A 16,506-nucleotide genomic window follows, 5' to 3' on the forward strand; every position below is an offset into this window, starting at 1 on the left:
TCGCTCTCTCCTTCTGTTCTCCCTCTCTCTCTCCTTCTGTTCTCCCTCTCTCTCTCCTTCTGTTCTCCCTCTCTCTCTCCTTCTGTTCTCCCTCTCTCTCTCCTTCTGTTCTCCCTCTCTCTCTCCTTCTGTTCTCCCTCTCTCTCTCCTTCTGTTCTCCCTCTCACTCTCCTTCTGTTCTCCCTCTCTCTCTCCTTCTGTTCTCCCTCTCTCTCTCCTTCTGTTCTCCCTCTCTCTCTCCTTCTGTTCTCCCTCTCTCTCTCCTTCTGTTCTCCCTCTCTCTCTCCTTCTGTTCTCCCTCTCTCTCTCCTTCTGTTCTCCCTCTCTCTCTCCTTCTGTTCTCCCTCTCTCTCTCCTTCTGTTCTCCCTCTCACTCTCCTTCTGTTCTCCCTCTCTCTCTCCTTCTGTTCTCCCTCTCTCTCTCCTTCTGTTCTCCCTCTCTCTCTCCTTCTGTTCTCCCTCTCTCTCTCCTTCTGTTCTCCCTCTCTCTCTCCTTCTGTTCTCCCTCTCACTCTCCTTCTGTTCTCCCTCTCTCTCTCCTTCTGTTCTCCCTCTCTCTCTCCTTCTGTTCTCCCTCTCACTCTCCTTCTGTTCTCCCTCTCTCTCTCCTTCTGTTCTCCCTCTCTCTCTCCTTCTGTTCTCCCTCTCACTCTCCTTCTGTTCTCCCTCTCTCTCTCCTTCTGTTCTCCCTCTCTCTCTCCTTCTGTTCTCCCTCTCTCTCTCCTTCTGTTCTCCCTCTCTCTCTCCTTCTGTTCTCCCTCTCTCTCTCCTTCTGTTCTCCCTCTCTCTCTCCTTCTGTTCTCCCTCTCACTCTCCTTCTGTTCTCCCTCTCTCTCTCCTTCTGTTCTCCCTCTCTCTCTCCTTCTGTTCTCCCTCTCTCTCTCCTTCTGTTCTCCCTCTCTCTCTCCTTCTGTTCTCCCTCTCTCTCTCCTTCTGTTCTCCCTCTCTCTCTCCTTCTGTTCTCCCTCTCTCTCTCCTTCTGTTCTCCCTCTCTCTCTCCTTCTGTTCTCCCTCTCTCTCTCCTTCTGTTCTCCCTCTCTCTCTCCTTCTGTTCTCCCTCGCTCTCTCCTTCTGTTCTCCCTCCCTCGCTCTCTCTCCTTCTGTTCTCCCTCTCTCTCTCCTTCTGTTCTCCCTCTCTCTCTCCTTCTGTTCTCCCTCTCTCTCTCCTTCTGTTCTCCCTCTCTCTCTCCTTCTGTTCTCCCTCTCTCTCTCCTTCTGTTCTCCCTCTCTCTCTCCTTCTGTTCTCCCTCTCTCTCTCCTTCTGTTCTCCCTCTCTCTCTCCTTCTGTTCTCCCTCTCTCTCTCCTTCTGTTCTCCCTCTCTCTCTCCTTCTGTTCTCCCTCTCTCTCTCCTTCTGTTCTCCCTCTCTCTCTCCTTCTGTTCTCCCTCTCACTCTCCTTCTGTTCTCCCTCTCACTCTCCTTCTGTTCTCCCTCTCTCTCTCCTTCTGTTCTCCCTCTCTCTCTCCTTCTGTTCTCCCTCTCTCTCTCCTTCTGTTCTCCCTCTCACTCTCCTTCTGTTCTCCCTCTCTCTCTCCTTCTGTTCTCCCTCTCTCTCTCCTTCTGTTCTCCCTCTCTCTCTCCTTCTGTTCTCCCTCTCTCTCTCCTTCTGTTCTCCCTCTCTCTCTCCTTCTGTTCTCCCTCTCTCTCTCCTTCTGTTCTCCCTCTCTCTCTCCTTCTGTTCTCCCTCTCACTCTCCTTCTGTTCTCCCTCTCTCTCTCCTTCTGTTCTCCCTCTCTCTCTCCTTCTGTTCTCCCTCTCTCTCTCCTTCTGTTCTCCCTCTCTCTCTCCTTCTGTTCTCCCTCTCTCTCTCCTTCTGTTCTCCCTCTCACTCTCCTTCTGTTCTCCCTCTCTCTCTCCTTCTGTTCTCCCTCTCTCTCTCCTTCTGTTCTCCCTCTCACTCTCCTTCTGTTCTCCCTCTCTCTCTCCTTCTGTTCTCCCTCTCTCTCTCCTTCTGTTCTCCCTCTCTCTCTCCTTCTGTTCTCCCTCTCTCTCTCCTTCTGTTCTCCCTCTCTCTCTCCTTCTGTTCTCCCTCTCTCTCTCCTTCTGTTCTCCCTCTCACTCTCCTTCTGTTCTCCCTCTCTCTCTCCTTCTGTTCTCCCTCTCTCTCTCCTTCTGTTCTCCCTCTCTCTCTCCTTCTGTTCTCCCTCGCTCTCTCCTTCTGTTCTCCCTCTCTCTCTCCTTCTGTTCTCCCTCTCTCTCTCCTTCTGTTCTCCCTCTCTCTCTCCTTCTGTTCTCCCTCTCTCTCTCCTTCTGTTCTCCCTCTCTCTCTCCTTCTGTTCTCCCTCTCTCTCTCCTTCTGTTCTCCCTCTCGTGGAGAGATACAGAGAGGCTGCTCTCTCTCCCTGATAGAGGAGAGTTACAGAGAGGCTGCTCTCTCTCCCTGATAGAGGAGAGTTACAGAGAGGCTGCTCTCTCTCCCTGATAGAGGAGAGTTACAGAGAGAGAGAGAGGGAGAACTCTCCTCTATCAGGGAGAGAGAGCAGCCTCTCTGTATCTCTCCACTATCAGGGAGAGAGAGCAGCCTCTCTGTAACTCTCCTCTATCAGGGAGAGAGAGCAGCCTCTCTGTAACTCTCCTCTATCAGGGAGAGAGAGCAGCCTCTCTGTAACTCTCCTCTATCAGGGAGAGAGAGCAGCCTCTCTGTATCTCTCCACTATCAGGGAGAGAGAGCAGCCTCTCTGTAACTCTCCTCTATCAGGGAGAGAGAGCAGCCTCTCTGTAACTCTCCTCTATCAGGGAGAGAGAGCAGCCTCTCTGTATCTCTCCTGTATCAGGGAGAGAGAGAGCAGCCTCTCTGTACCTCTCCTCTATCAGGGAGAGAGAGCAGCCTCTCTGTATCTCTCCACTATCAGGGAGAGAGAGCAGCCTCTCTGTACCTCTCCTCTATCAGGGAGAGAGAGCAGCCTCTCTGTAACTCTCCTCTATCAGGGAGAGAGAGCAGCCTCTCTGTACCTCTCCTCTATCAGGGAGAGAGAGCAGCCTCTCTGTAACTCTCCTCTATCAGGGAGAGAGAGCAGCCTCTCTGTAACTCTCCTCTATCAGGGAGAGAGAGCAGCCTCTCTGTAACTCTCCTCTATCAGGGAGAGAGAGCAGCCTCTCTGTAACTCTCCTCTATCAGGGAGAGAGAGCAGCCTCTCTGTAACTCTCCTCTATCAGGGAGAGAGAGCAGCCTCTCTGTAACTCTCCTCTATCAGGGAGAGAGAGCAGCCTCTCTGTAACTCTCCTCTATCAGGGAGAGAGAGAGCAGCCTCTCTGTATCTCTCCACTATCAGGGAGAGAGAGCAGCCTCTCTGTAACTCTCCTCTATCAGGGAGAGAGAGCAGCCTCTCTGTAACTCTCCTCTATCAGGGAGAGAGAGCAGCCTCTCTGTAACTCTCCTCTATCAGGGAGAGAGAGCAGCCTCTCTGTAACTCTCCTCTATCAGGGAGAGAGAGCAGCCTCTCTGTAACTCTCCTCTATCAGGGAGAGAGAGCAGCCTCTCTGTATCTCTCCACTATCAGGGAGAGAGAGCAGCCTCTCTGTAACTCTCCTCTATCAGGGAGAGAGAGCAGCCTCTCTGTAATTCTCCTCTATCAGGGAGAGAGAGCAGCCTCTCTGTAACTCTCCTCTATCAGGGAGAGAGAGCAGCCTCTCTGTAACTCTCCTCTATCAGGGAGAGAGAGCAGCCTCTCTGTAACTCTCCTCTATCAGGGAGAGAGAGCAGCCTCTCTGTAACTCTCCTCTATCAGGGAGAGAGAGCAGCCTGTCTGTAACTCTCCTCTATCAGGGAGAGAGAGCAGCCTCTCTGTAACTCTCCTCTATCAGGGAGAGAGAGCAGCCTCTCTGTAACTCTCCTCTATCAGGGAGAGAGAGCAGCCTCTCTGTAACTCTCCTCTATCAGGGAGAGAGAGCAGCCTCTCTGTACCTCTCCTCTATCAGGGAGAGAGAGCAGCCTCTCTGTATCTCTCCACTATCAGGGAGAGAGAGCAGCCTCTCTGTAACTCTCCTCTATCAGGGAGAGAGAGCAGCCTCTCTGTAACTCTCCTCTATCAGGGAGAGAGAGCAGCCTCTCTGTATCTCTCCTGTATCAGGGAGAGAGAGAGCAGCCTCTCTGTACCTCTCCTCTATCAGGGAGAGAGAGCAGCCTCTCTGTATCTCTCCACTATCAGGGAGAGAGAGCAGCCTCTCTGTACCTCTCCTCTATCAGGGAGAGAGAGCAGCCTCTCTGTAACTCTCCTCTATCAGGGAGAGAGAGCAGCCTCTCTGTACCTCTCCTCTATCAGGGAGAGAGAGCAGCCTCTCTGTATCTCTCCACTATCAGGGAGAGAGAGCAGCCTCTCTGTAACTCTCCTCTATCAGGGAGAGAGAGCAGCCTCTCTGTAACTCTCCTCTATCAGGGAGAGAGAGCAGCCTCTCTGTATCTCTCCTGTATCAGGGAGAGAGAGAGCAGCCTCTCTGTACCTCTCCTCTATCAGGGAGAGAGAGCAGCCTCTCTGTATCTCTCCACTATCAGGGAGAGAGAGCAGCCTCTCTGTACCTCTCCTCTATCAGGGAGAGAGAGCAGCCTCTCTTTAATTCTCCTCTATCAGGGAGAGAGAGCAGCCTCTCTTTAATTCTCCTCTATCAGGGAGGGAGAGCAGCCTCTCTGTAACTCTCCTCTATCAGGGAGAGAGAGAGAGAGAGAGAGAGCAGCCTCTCTGTTACTCTCCTCTATCAGGGAGAGAGAGCAGCCTCTCTGTATCTCTCCTCTATCAGGGAGAGAGAGCAGCCTCTCTGTATCTCTCCTCTATCAGGGGGTTACACCAGTCCAACTCTCTCCCCGACCCCCACCAGTCCCCGACCCCCACCAGTCCAACTCTCTCCCCGACCCTCACCAGTCTAGTCAATATCTTAACTCTCTCCTCGACCCCCACCAGTCCAACTCTCCCCCCAACCCCCACCAGTCCAACTCTCCCCCCGACCCCCACCAGTCCAACTCTCTCCTCGACCCCCACCAGTCCAACTCTCTCCTCGACCCCCACCAGTCCAACTCTCTCCTCGACCCCCACCAGTCCCACTGTCTCCTCGACCCCCACCAGTCCAACTCTCTCCTCCACCCCCACCAATCCAACTCTCTCCTCGACCCTCACCAGTCCAACTCTCTCCCCGACCCCCACCAGTCCAACTCTCTCCTCGACCCCCACCAGTCCAACTCTCCCCCCAACCCCCACCAGTCCAACTCTCCCCCCGACCCCCACCAGTCCAACTCTCTCCTCGACCCCCACCAGTCCAACTCTCTCCTCGAACCCCACCAGTCCAACTCTCTCCTCGACCCCCACCAGTCCCACTGTCTCCTCGACCCCCACCAGTCCAACTCTCTCCTCCACCCCCACCAGTCCAACTCTCTCCTCGACCCTCACCAGTCCAACTCTCTCCTCGACCCCCACCAGTCCAACTCTCTCCTCGACCCCCACCAGTCCCACTGTCTCCTCGACCCCCACCAGTCCAACTGTCTCCTCGACCCCCACCAGTCCAACTCTCTCCTCGACCCCCACCAGTCCAACTCTCTCCCCGACCCCCACCAGTCCAACTCTCTCCTCGACCCCCACCAGACCAACTCTCTCTTCGACCCCCACCAGTCCAACTGTCTCCTCGACCCCCACCAGTCCCACTGTCTCCTCGACCCCCACCAGTCCAACTGTCTCCTCGACCCCCACCAGTCCCACTGTCTCCTCGACCCCCACCAGTCCAACTGTCTCCTCGACCCCCACCAGTCCAACTCTCTCCTCGACCCCCACCAGTCCAACTCTCTCCCCGACCCCCACCAGTCCAACTCTCTCCTCGACCCCCACCAGACCAACTCTCTCTTCGACCCCCACCAGTCCAACTGTCTCCTCGACCCCCACCAGTCCAGTCAAAACACAGGAGTTTAGTTTAGTTTTCTATTAAGATAAACAGCAGATACCTTCCCCGCTACTTCAGTTAACTGAGGAGTAGCCAGTTTCTGTTCTGCTTGCTTGCTTTTTTACAACTCGGTTGGAATGAGTTCAACACGCGTTCTGTTCAACTCTCCCGTGTTGATCCAGCCCGCCTTTTCAGAAGCTTTGCCTTCACACAGTCTGTCCGCCCGCTCTGTGGTGTCGAGCGCGGTCCTAAATTCAGCCGGCTGAAAACCTCCAAACAGCCTACCCAGACTGCTCTAGGGCGTCCGCATGGTCCTAAAGCACACCGATGCCGTTTTTGGTGTCACGGTGCAATGATAAAACTGTGTGTGGGGGGGACAAAAATTACCCCCCTCCATCATCATCCCCAGTGAAAGTTGTGCCCCTGGTGAGCAGTTTGGGTTGACGTAACAGTGGAGAGTTGGTTGTTAGCAGTTTGTACTGACTTAGTTGCTGACTGTGTTTTCCCCTGCTGACTGTGTTCTCCAACCCTGCTCACCGAGAACTGAGCACTTTGTTGATGGCGTGTTTCCCAGAATGCATTAGTCTTCCAGTCTGACGGGACAAGCGAGAGTTGTTGTTCCCTGCTGCTAGAGAATGAATGTTCTGCACCGTCATGGAAACACACATCCAAACTTAGAGACTGACGATGTAGAGGAAGGAGTGTGTGTAATGCTGACCTCTGTCCTCTGTAGAACCTGTGGTTCCGGGTCAGGAGAACGCTGCAGAGCCACAAGCCACGCTGGTGTAGAGAACATGAAGACTGGAACCTCTACCTGTTCTCCCCTCAGAACTCGTGAGTCACACAAATACACACACACACATGTACACGTACACGCACACACACACATACTTGTTGTCTCACCTTCTCATAAATACTGTATCTTCCTCCTCTGTGCTGATTTCTCCCTCCCTCCCTCCCTCCCTCCCTCCCTCCCACCTCTCTCCCCTCCCTCACCCCTCCCCCTCTTCCCCCTCCCTCCCTCACCCACCCTCTCCCCCTCACCCCATCCCCTCTCCTCTCCTCCCCTCCCTCCCCCCACTCCACTCCCTCATCCCATCCACCTCCCCCTCCCCCCTCTTTCTCCCTCCCTCACCTCACCCCCCCATTGCCTCCCTCCCTCCCTCCTCCTCCCTCCCTCACCTCACCCCCCCCCCCCCTCCCCTCCCTCCTCTAGGTTCCGTGTGTGGGCTAAGGGGATGATCTCTCATAAGATGTTTGATCACGTGGTCCTCCTCTTCATCTTCCTCAACTGTATCACCATCGCTCTGGAGAGGCCCGGCATTCTGCCTCACAGCACCGTAAGACACTAGGGCTGGTGTTATACCCTATTTTACTATATACCAGTATTGATGCATTTAACTTTACCTTCTAGAACCCTATTTATACTTTACCTTCTAGAACCCTAGTTATACTTTACCTTCTAGAACCCTATTTATACTTTACCTTCTAGAACCCTATTTATACTTTACCTTCTAGAACCCTATTTATACTTTACCTTCTAGAACCCTATTTTTACTTTACCTTCTAGAACCCTATTTATACTTTACCTTCTAGAACCCTATTTTACTTTACCTTCTAGAACCCTATTTTTACTTTACCTTCTAGAACCCTATTTTTACTTTACCTTCTAGAACCCTGTTTTTGACTTTACCTTCTAGAACCCTATTTATACTTTACCTTCTAGAACCCTATTTCAATGTGGTTGGTTAGGCTTCATTATTAATGCCATTTCAGACTTGAAGTCGATACAACAACTATGATAGCTGAGGTTCATAGACTGGTATGAATATTAGTTCAGAACCTAACGTTTTAGTGAATGCTTTCGGCTAGCTAGATTTTTTTACATCCACTGTTTCCCAAGACGACAGCCTGGTTTACTGGTTTTCTCAGGAGTCCCTAAAACATTAAATGTCATACTGTACTCATTTCGTAACACCCGCTAGCTGGCTGGCTAATGTTAGCCAGTCAGTTAACTTGCTAAATCACGATTTTCGTAAATTAACTTTATGACAAAAATTGATGCCCAATCATTAATTAACATATTCCTCTCCATTGTAAATGTTTTGCTTGACTCGTTGTGACGTTATAATTACTTAAATTTGTTTCCACCGTAATGTTTTGTCGGACATCTTTGTTGAAGAAAGTCACCAGGGAGCGGTGGCTCGCGTCAAATTCATCATTGGAACCACTCAATATGATTGGTTATATAAAAACCTTGGGACCAAAATGCATAATGAGTGATCTAACTCCCCCTGGTGGTGGTCTGGAGCCGTGATGCTGGGTAACCTCTAACTCCCCCTGGTGGTGGTCTGGAGCCGTGATGCTGGGTACCTCTAACTCCCCCTGGTGGTGGTCTGGAGCCGTGATGCTGGATACCTCTAACTCCCCCTGGTGGTGGTCTGGAGAAATGAAGCCGTGATGCTGGGTACCTCTAACTCCCCCTGGTGGTGGTCTGGAGCCGTGATGCTGGGTACCTCTAACTCCCCCTTGTGGTGGTCTGGAGCCGTGATGCTGGGTGCCTCTAACTCCCCCTGGTGGTGGTCTGGAGCCGTGAAGCTGGGTGCCTCTAACTCCCCTTTGTGGTGGTCTGGAGCCGTGATGCTGGATACCTCTAACTCCCCCTTGTGGTGGTCTGGAGAAATTAAGCCGTGATGCTGGGTCCCTTTAACTCCCCCTGGTGGTGGTCTGGAGCCGTGATGCTGGGTGCCTTTAACTCCCCCTGGTGGTGGTCTGGAGCCGTGATGCTGGGTACCTTTAACTCCCCCTGGTGGTGGTCTGGAGTAATGATGCTGGCTACCTCTAAGTCCCCCTGGTGGTGGTCTGGAGCCGTGATGCTGGGTACCTTTAAGTCCCCCTGGTGGTGGTCTGGAGAAATGAAGCCGTGATGCTGGGTACCTCTAAGTCCCCCTGGTGGTGGTCTGGAGCCGTGATGCTGGGTACCTCTAAGTCTGGTGGTCTGGAGCCGTGATGCTGGGTGCCTCTAACTCCCCCTGGTGGTGGTCTGGAGCCGTGATGCTGGGTACCTTTAAGTCCCCCTGGTGGTGGTCTGGAGAAATGAAGCTGTGATGCTGGGTACCTCTAACTCCCCCTGGTGGTGGTCTGGAGCCGTGATGCTGGGTGCCTCTAACTCCCCCTTGTGGTGGTCTGGAGACGTGATGCTGGGTCCCTCTAACTCCCCCTTGTGGTGGTCTGGAGCCGTGACGCTGGGTACCTCTAACTCCCCCTGGTGGGGGTCTGGAGTAATGATGCTGGGTACCTCTAAGTCCCCCTGGTGGTGGTCTGGAGAAATGAAGCCGTGATGCTGGGTCCCTCTAACTCCCCCTTGTGGTGGTCTGGAGCCGTGATGCTGGGTACCTCTAACTCCCCCTGGTTGTGGTCTGGAGAAATTAAGCCGTGATGCTGGGTACCTCTAAGTCTGGTGGTCTGGAGCCGTGATGCTGGGTACCTCTAACTCCCCCTGGTGGTGGTCTGGAGCCGTGATGCTGGGTACCTCTAACTCCCCCTGGTGGTGGTCTGGAGCCGTAATGCTGGGTACCTCTAACTCCCCCTGGTGGTGGTCTGGAGCCGTGATGCTGAGTACCTCTAACTCCCCCTGGTGGTGGTCTGGAGTAATGATGCTGGGTTCCCCTTGTGGTGGTCTGGAGAAATGAAGTTGTGATGCTGGGTACCTCTAAGTCCCCCTGGTGGTGGTCTGGAGCCATGATGCTGGGTACCTCTAACTCCCCTTTGTGGTGGTCTGGAGAAATGAATCCGTGATGCTGGGTTCCTCTAACTCCCCCTGGTGGTGGTCTGGAGCCATATTGCTGGGTACCTTTAACTCCCCCTGGTGGTGGTCTGGAGCCGTGACACTGGGTACCTCTAACTCCCCCTGGTGGTGGTCTGGAGCCATGATGCTGGGTACCTCTAACTCCCCCTTGTGGTGGTCTGGAGAAATTAATCCGTGATGCTGGGTACCTCTAACTCCATCTGGTGGTGGTCTGGAGCCGTAATGCTGGGTACCTCTAACTCCCCCTGGTGGTGGTCTGGAGCCGTGACACTGAGTACCTCTAACTCCCCCTGGTGGTGGTCTGGAGCTGTGATGCTGGGTGCCTCTAACTCCCCCTTGTGGTGGTCTGGAGCTGTGATGCTGGGTCCCTCTAACTCCCCCTTGTGATGGTCTGGAGCTGTGATGCTGCGTACCTCTAACTACCCCTGGTGGTGGTCTGGAGAAATGAAGCCGTGATGCTGGGTACCTCTAAGTCTGGTGGTCTGGAGCCGTGATGCTGGGTACCTCTAACTCCCCCTGGTGGTGGTCTGGAGCCGTGATGCTGGGTACCTCTAACTCCCCCTTGTGGTGGTCTGGAGACGTGATGCTGGGTCCCTCTAACTCCCCCTTGTGGTGGTCTGGAGCCGTGACGCTGGGTACCTCTAACTCACCCTGGTGGGGATCTGGAGTAATGATGCTGGGTACCTTTAAGTCCCCCTGGTGGTGGTCTGGAGAAATGAAGCCGTGATGCTGGGTCCCTCTAAGTCCCCCTTGTGGTGGTCTGGAGCCGTGATGCTGGGTACCTCTAACTCCCCCTGGTGGTGGTCTGGAGAAATGAAGCCGTGATGCTGGGTACCTCTAAGTCTGGTGGTCTGGAGCCGTGATGCTGGGTACCTCTAACTCCCCCTGGTGATGGTCTGGAGCTGTAATGCTGGGTACCTCTAACTCCCCCTGGTGGTGGTCTGGAGCCGTGATGCTGGGTACCTCTAACTCCCCCTCGTGGTGGTCTGGAGTAATGATGCTGGGTTCCCCTTGTGGTGGTCTGGAGAAATGAAGCCGTGATGCTGGGTACCTCTAAGTCCCCCTGGTGGTGGTCTGGAGAAATGAATCCGTGATGCTGGGTTCCTCTAACTCCCCCTGGTGGTGGTCTGGAGCCATAATGCTGGGTACCTTTAACTCCCCCTGGTGGTGGTCTGGAGCCGTGACACTGGGTACCTCTAACTCCCCCTGGTGGTGGTCTGGAGCCATGATGCTGGGTACCTCTAACTCCCCCTTGTGGTGGTCTGGAGAAATTAATCCGTGATGCTGGGTACCTCTAACTCCATCTGGTGGTGGTCTGGAGCCGTAATGCTGGGTACCTCTAACTCCCCCTGGTGGTGGTCTGGAGCCGTGATGCTGGGTACCTCTAACTCCCCCTGGTGGTGGTCTGGAGCCGTGACTCTGGGTACCTCTAACTCCCCCTGGTGGTGGTCTGGAGCCTTGACTCTGGGTACCTCTAACTCCCCCATGGTGGTGGTCTGGAGCCGTGACGCTGGGTACCTCTAACTCCCCCCCGGTGGTGGTCTGGAGCCGTGATGCTGGGTACCTCTAAGTCCCTCGGTGTAAACTCGCCAACTTCTAAAGGAGGAACCACTGTAGCTAAACACATTGTTTCATAAATCAGAGCGAAATAGGTGAAACATGAATATGTTAGCTAGCTGGCTAGTTACATGAGGTAAGAAAACATGGAATGTTTAAATCTAATTAGTGTCCCCTTGGAAACATTGACCACCACTTTCGTTCCTACCCTGTCAATAATTCCTCCCTTGGCTTAGTCATTCTTTGTCATGTCAAACAACAATGTATTTAAGGTGCCGCCCACTATATTATAATTTGAATAATCATTCTATTTTCATAATTCCAACAATTCACCAATTAATTCACCAATTAACTATCTCTGCCTTGACATCTTTTTCATACCGGATGACAACAAGGCAAGTCTGTTGGGTTGTCAGTGTTTGACATGAAGGAAACAATATCACAGGGCCCCTTTTTTTTTACAGATGGCCAGAAACTTGTTCTTCCCCCCCGATCACACTTGTAGACGATGTCGTCGTGGCGACGTCGGCTAGCTAAGCTCGTACATCATCTGGTCTAACGGTCATCTGAACAACTAAGCTCGTACATCGTCTGGTCTAACGGTCGTCTGGCGTTGGAACTACGTGTGTGTAGGTCGTCAAATCAAAACCACTACTTTGATATAAAGTCGTTTTCTTTTGTTTTTTTAACGAAAAGAAAACGTGTCAGTTTGTCACCTTCAAGAGGTTGGAGAAATAACTTGTTCAACTATTTAAGATATTTAGCTTCAATCCGAGGTTGTTCCTTTTAGATTAGGAGAAAATTAACAACTAATGAAAGATTTTCTTTTCACTTCTCTCGTTGACTTCCTGAACCCCGGCTAATCGTTCCCAGATGTCTTGCGATGTCTCTCCTACTCTCCCTCCAGGAGAGAGTGTTTCTGAGTGTCTCCAACTAGAAACTCTCTGCTCTAATATACTGTCTCTCCTACTCTCCCTCCAGGAGAGAGTGTTTCTGAGTGTCTCCAACTAGAAACCCTCTGCTCTAATATACTGTCTCTCCTACTCTCCCTCCAGGAGAGAGTGTTTCTGAGTGTCTCCAACTAGAAACCCTCTGCTCTAATATACTGTCTCTCCTACTCTCCCTCCAGGAGAGAGTGTTTCTGAGTGTCTCCAACTAGAAACTCTCTGCTCTAATATACTGTCTCTCCTACTCTCCCTCCAGGAGAGAGTGTTTCTGAGTGTCTCCAACTAGAAACTCTCTGCTCTAATATACTGTCTCTCCTACTCTCCCTCCCTCCAGGAGAGAGTGTTTCTGAGTGTCTCCAACTAGAAACTCTCTGCTCTAATATACTGTCTCTCCTACTCTCCCTCCCTCCAGGAGAGAGTGTTTCTGAGTGTCTCCAACTAGAAACTCTCTGCTCTAATATACTGTCTCTCCTACTCTCCCTCCAGGAGAGAGTGTTTCTGAGTGTCTCCAACTAGAAACTCTCTGCTCTAATATACTGTCTCTCCTACTCTCCCTCCAGGAGAGAGTGTTTCTGAGTGTCTCCAACTAGAAACTCTCTGCTCTAATATACTGTCTCTCCTACTCTCCCTCCAGGAGAGAGTGTTTCTGAGTGTCTCCAACTAGAAACTCTCTGCTCTAATATACTGTCTCTCCTACTCTCCCTCCCTCCAGGAGAGAGTGTTTCTGAGTGTCTCCAACTAGAAACTCTCTGCTCTAATATACTGTCTCTCCTACTCTCCCTCCAGGAGAGAGTGTTTCTGAGTGTCTCCAACTAGAAACTCTCTGCTCTAATATACTGTCTCTCCTACTCTCCCTCCAGGAGAGAGTGTTTCTGAGTGTCTCCAACTAGAAACTCTCTGCTCTAATATACTGTCTCTCCTACTCTCCCTCCCTCCAGGAGAGAGTGTTTCTGAGTGTCTCCAACTAGAAACTCTCTGCTCTAATATACTGTCTCTCCTACTCTCCCTCCAGGAGAGAGTGTTTCTGAGTGTCTCCAACTAGAAACTCTCTGCTCTAATATACTGTCTCTCCTACTCTCCCTCCCTCCAGGAGAGAGTGTTTCTGAGTGTCTCCAACTAGAAACTCTCTGCTCTAATATACTGTCTCTCCTACTCTCCCTCCAGGAGAGAGTGTTTCTGAGTGTCTCCAACTAGAAACTCTCTGCTCTAATATACTGTCTCTCCTACCCTCCCTCCAGGAGAGAGTGTTTCTGAGTGTCTCCAACTAGAAACTCTCTGCTCTAATATACTGTCTCTCCTACTCTCCCTCCCTCCAGGAGAGAGTGTTTCTGAGTGTCTCCAACTAGAAACTCTCTGCTCTAATATACTGTCTCTCCTACTCTCCCTCCCTCCAGGAGAGAGTGTTTCTGAGTGTCTCCAACTAGAAACTCTCTGCTCTAATATACTGTCTCTCCTACTCTCCCTCCCTCCAGGAGAGAGTGTTTCTGAGTGTCTCCAACTAGAAACTCTCTGCTCTAATATACTGTCTCTCCTACTCTCCCTCCAGGAGAGAGTGTTTCTGAGTGTCTCCAACTAGAAACTCTCTGCTCTAATATACTGTCTCTCCTACCCTCCCTCCAGGAGAGAGTGTTTCTGAGTGTCTCCAACTAGAAACTCTCTGCTCTAATATACTGTCTCTCCTACTCTCCCTCCCTCCAGGAGAGAGTGTTTCTGAGTGTCTCCAACTAGAAACTCTCTGCTCTAATATACTGTCTCTCCTACTCTCCCTCCCTCCAGGAGAGAGTGTTTCTGAGTGTCTCCAACTAGAAACTCTCTGCTCTAATATACTGTCTCTCCTACTCTCCCTCCCTCCAGGAGAGAGTGTTTCTGAGTGTCTCCAACTAGAAACTCTCTGCTCTAATATACTGTCTCTCCTACTCTCCCTCCAGGAGAGAGTGTTTCTGAGTGTCTCCAACTACGTGTTCACTGTCATCTTCCTGGCTGAGATGACTGTCAAGGTAATACTCTGTTTCAGTTTGTTGTCTGTTTCAGCCTGTTGTCTGTTTCAGTCTGTTGCCTTTCTCAGTTGGCTGTCTGTTTCAGTCTGTTGTCTGTTTCAGCCTGTTGCCTGTTTCAGTCTGTTGTCTGTTTCAGCCTGTTGCCTGTTTCAGTCTGTTGCCTTTCTCAGTTGGCTGTCTGTTTCAGTCTGATCTCTATTTCAGTCTGATCTCTGTCTCAGTCTGTTGTCTGTTTGAGTTTGTGGTCTGTTTCAGTCTCATGTTTCAGTCTGCTGACTCAGTCGGTTGTCTTTTGTCTGTTTCTGTCTGCTGTCTGTTTCAGTCTGATCTCTGTTTCTGTCTGCTGTCTGTTTCAGTCTGCTGTCTGTTTCAGTCTGCTGTCTGTTTCAGTCTGTTGTCTGTTTCAGTCTGCTGTCTGTTTGTCTGATCTCTGTTTCAGTCTGATTTCTGTTTCAGTCTGTTGTCTGTTTCAGTCTGATCTCTGTTTCAGTCTGATCTCTGTTTCAGTCTGTTGTCAGTCCTGGAGTTATTGTCTTCTTAATGTTGTGTCTATAGATTGTAGCGTTGGGGTTCTGCTGGGGTAAACAGAGCTACCTGAAGAGCAGCTGGAATGTTCTGGATGGGATCCTGGTGTTTGTCTCTCTGGTGGACATCCTTGTTTCTCTGGCCTTGACTGGAGGGAACCGCATCCTGGGAATCCTCAGAGTACTACGACTGCTACGCACACTAAGACCTCTCAGGTAGGACCACACTATGACGACACTACAACCACACTACGACCTCTCAGGTAGGACCACACTATGACCACACTACAACCACACTACGACCTCTCAGGTAGGACCACACTACGACCTCTCAGGTAGGACCACACTACGACCTCTCAGGTAGGACCACACTACGACCACACTACGATCTCTCAGGTAGGACCACACTACGACCTCTCAGGTAGGACCACACTACAACCACACTACGACCTCTCAGGTAGGACCACACTCCAACCACACTACGACCTCTCAGGTAGGACCACACTACGACCTCTCAGGTAGGACCACACTACGACCACACTACAACCACAATACAACCACACTACAGCCACACTATGAGCTCTCAGGTAGGACCACACTACGACCTCTCAGGTAGGACCCCACTACGACCACACTACGACCTCTCAGGTAGGACCACACTACGACCACACTACGACCTCTCAGGTAGGACCATACTACGACCACACTACAAACACACTACAACCAAACTACAACCACACTACAACCACAATACAACCACACTACAGCCACACTATGACCTCTCAGGTAGGACCACACTACAACCACACTACGACCACACTACGACCACACTACGACCTCTCAGGTAGGACCACACTATGACCACACTACAACCACACTACGACCTCTCAGGTAGGACCACACTACGACCTCTCAGGTAGGACCACACTACGACCTCTCAGGTAGGACCACACTACGACCACACTACGACCTCTCAGGTAGGACCACACTACGACCACACTACGACCTCTCAGGTAGGACCACACTACGACCTCTCAGGTAGGACCACACTACGACCTCTCAGGTAGGACCACACTACGACCACACTACGACCTCTCAGGTAGGACCACACTACGACCACACTACAACCTCTCAGGTAGGACCACACTACGACCTCTCAGGTAGGACCACACTACGACCTCTCAGGTAGGACCACACTACGACCTCTCAGGTAGGACCACACTACAACCACACTACGACCTCTCAGGTAGGACCACACTACGACCTCTCAGGTAGGACCACACTACGACCACACTACAACCACAATACAACCACACTACAGCCCCACTATGAGCTCTCAGGTAGGACCACACTACGACCTCTCAGGTAGGACCCCACTACGACCACACTACGACCTCTCAGGTAGGACCACACTACGACCACACTACGACCTCTCAGGTAGGACCACACTACAACCACACTACAACCACACTACAACCACACTACGACCTCTCAGGTAGGACCATACTACGACCACACTACAAACACACTACAACTAAACTACAACCACACTACAACCACAATACAACTACACTACAGCCACACTATGAGCTCTCAGGTAGGACCACACTACAACCACACTACGACCTCTCAGGTAGGACCACACTACGACCACACTACAACCACAATACAACCACACTACAGCCACACTATGAGCTCTCAGGTAGGACCACACTACGACCTCTCAGGTAGGACCCCACTACGACCACACTACGACCTCTCAGGTAGGACCACACTACGACCACACTACAACCACACTACAACCAATCTAC

General features: G+C 51.8%; 1 protein-coding gene across 1 annotated transcript in view; it reads left to right on the plus strand.

Moving 5' to 3' along the window:
• The window catches only part of LOC110512628 (voltage-dependent T-type calcium channel subunit alpha-1H-like), a 155,197-nt gene that overhangs the window by 91,248 nt on the left and 47,443 nt on the right, over positions 1-16,506 (plus strand). The window contains exons 20-23 of the mRNA XM_036972119.1: positions 6,596-6,696; positions 7,079-7,202; positions 14,103-14,171; positions 14,727-14,911. Coding sequence (XP_036828014.1) covers positions 6,596-6,696; positions 7,079-7,202; positions 14,103-14,171; positions 14,727-14,911 — 479 coding nt within the window. The remainder of the gene's footprint in view (positions 1-6,595; positions 6,697-7,078; positions 7,203-14,102; positions 14,172-14,726; positions 14,912-16,506) is intronic.

This window comes from Oncorhynchus mykiss, unplaced genomic scaffold (assembly GCF_013265735.2).
Source record: "Oncorhynchus mykiss isolate Arlee unplaced genomic scaffold, USDA_OmykA_1.1 un_scaffold_120, whole genome shotgun sequence".
NCBI classification, from domain to species: domain Eukaryota; kingdom Metazoa; phylum Chordata; class Actinopteri; order Salmoniformes; family Salmonidae; genus Oncorhynchus; species Oncorhynchus mykiss.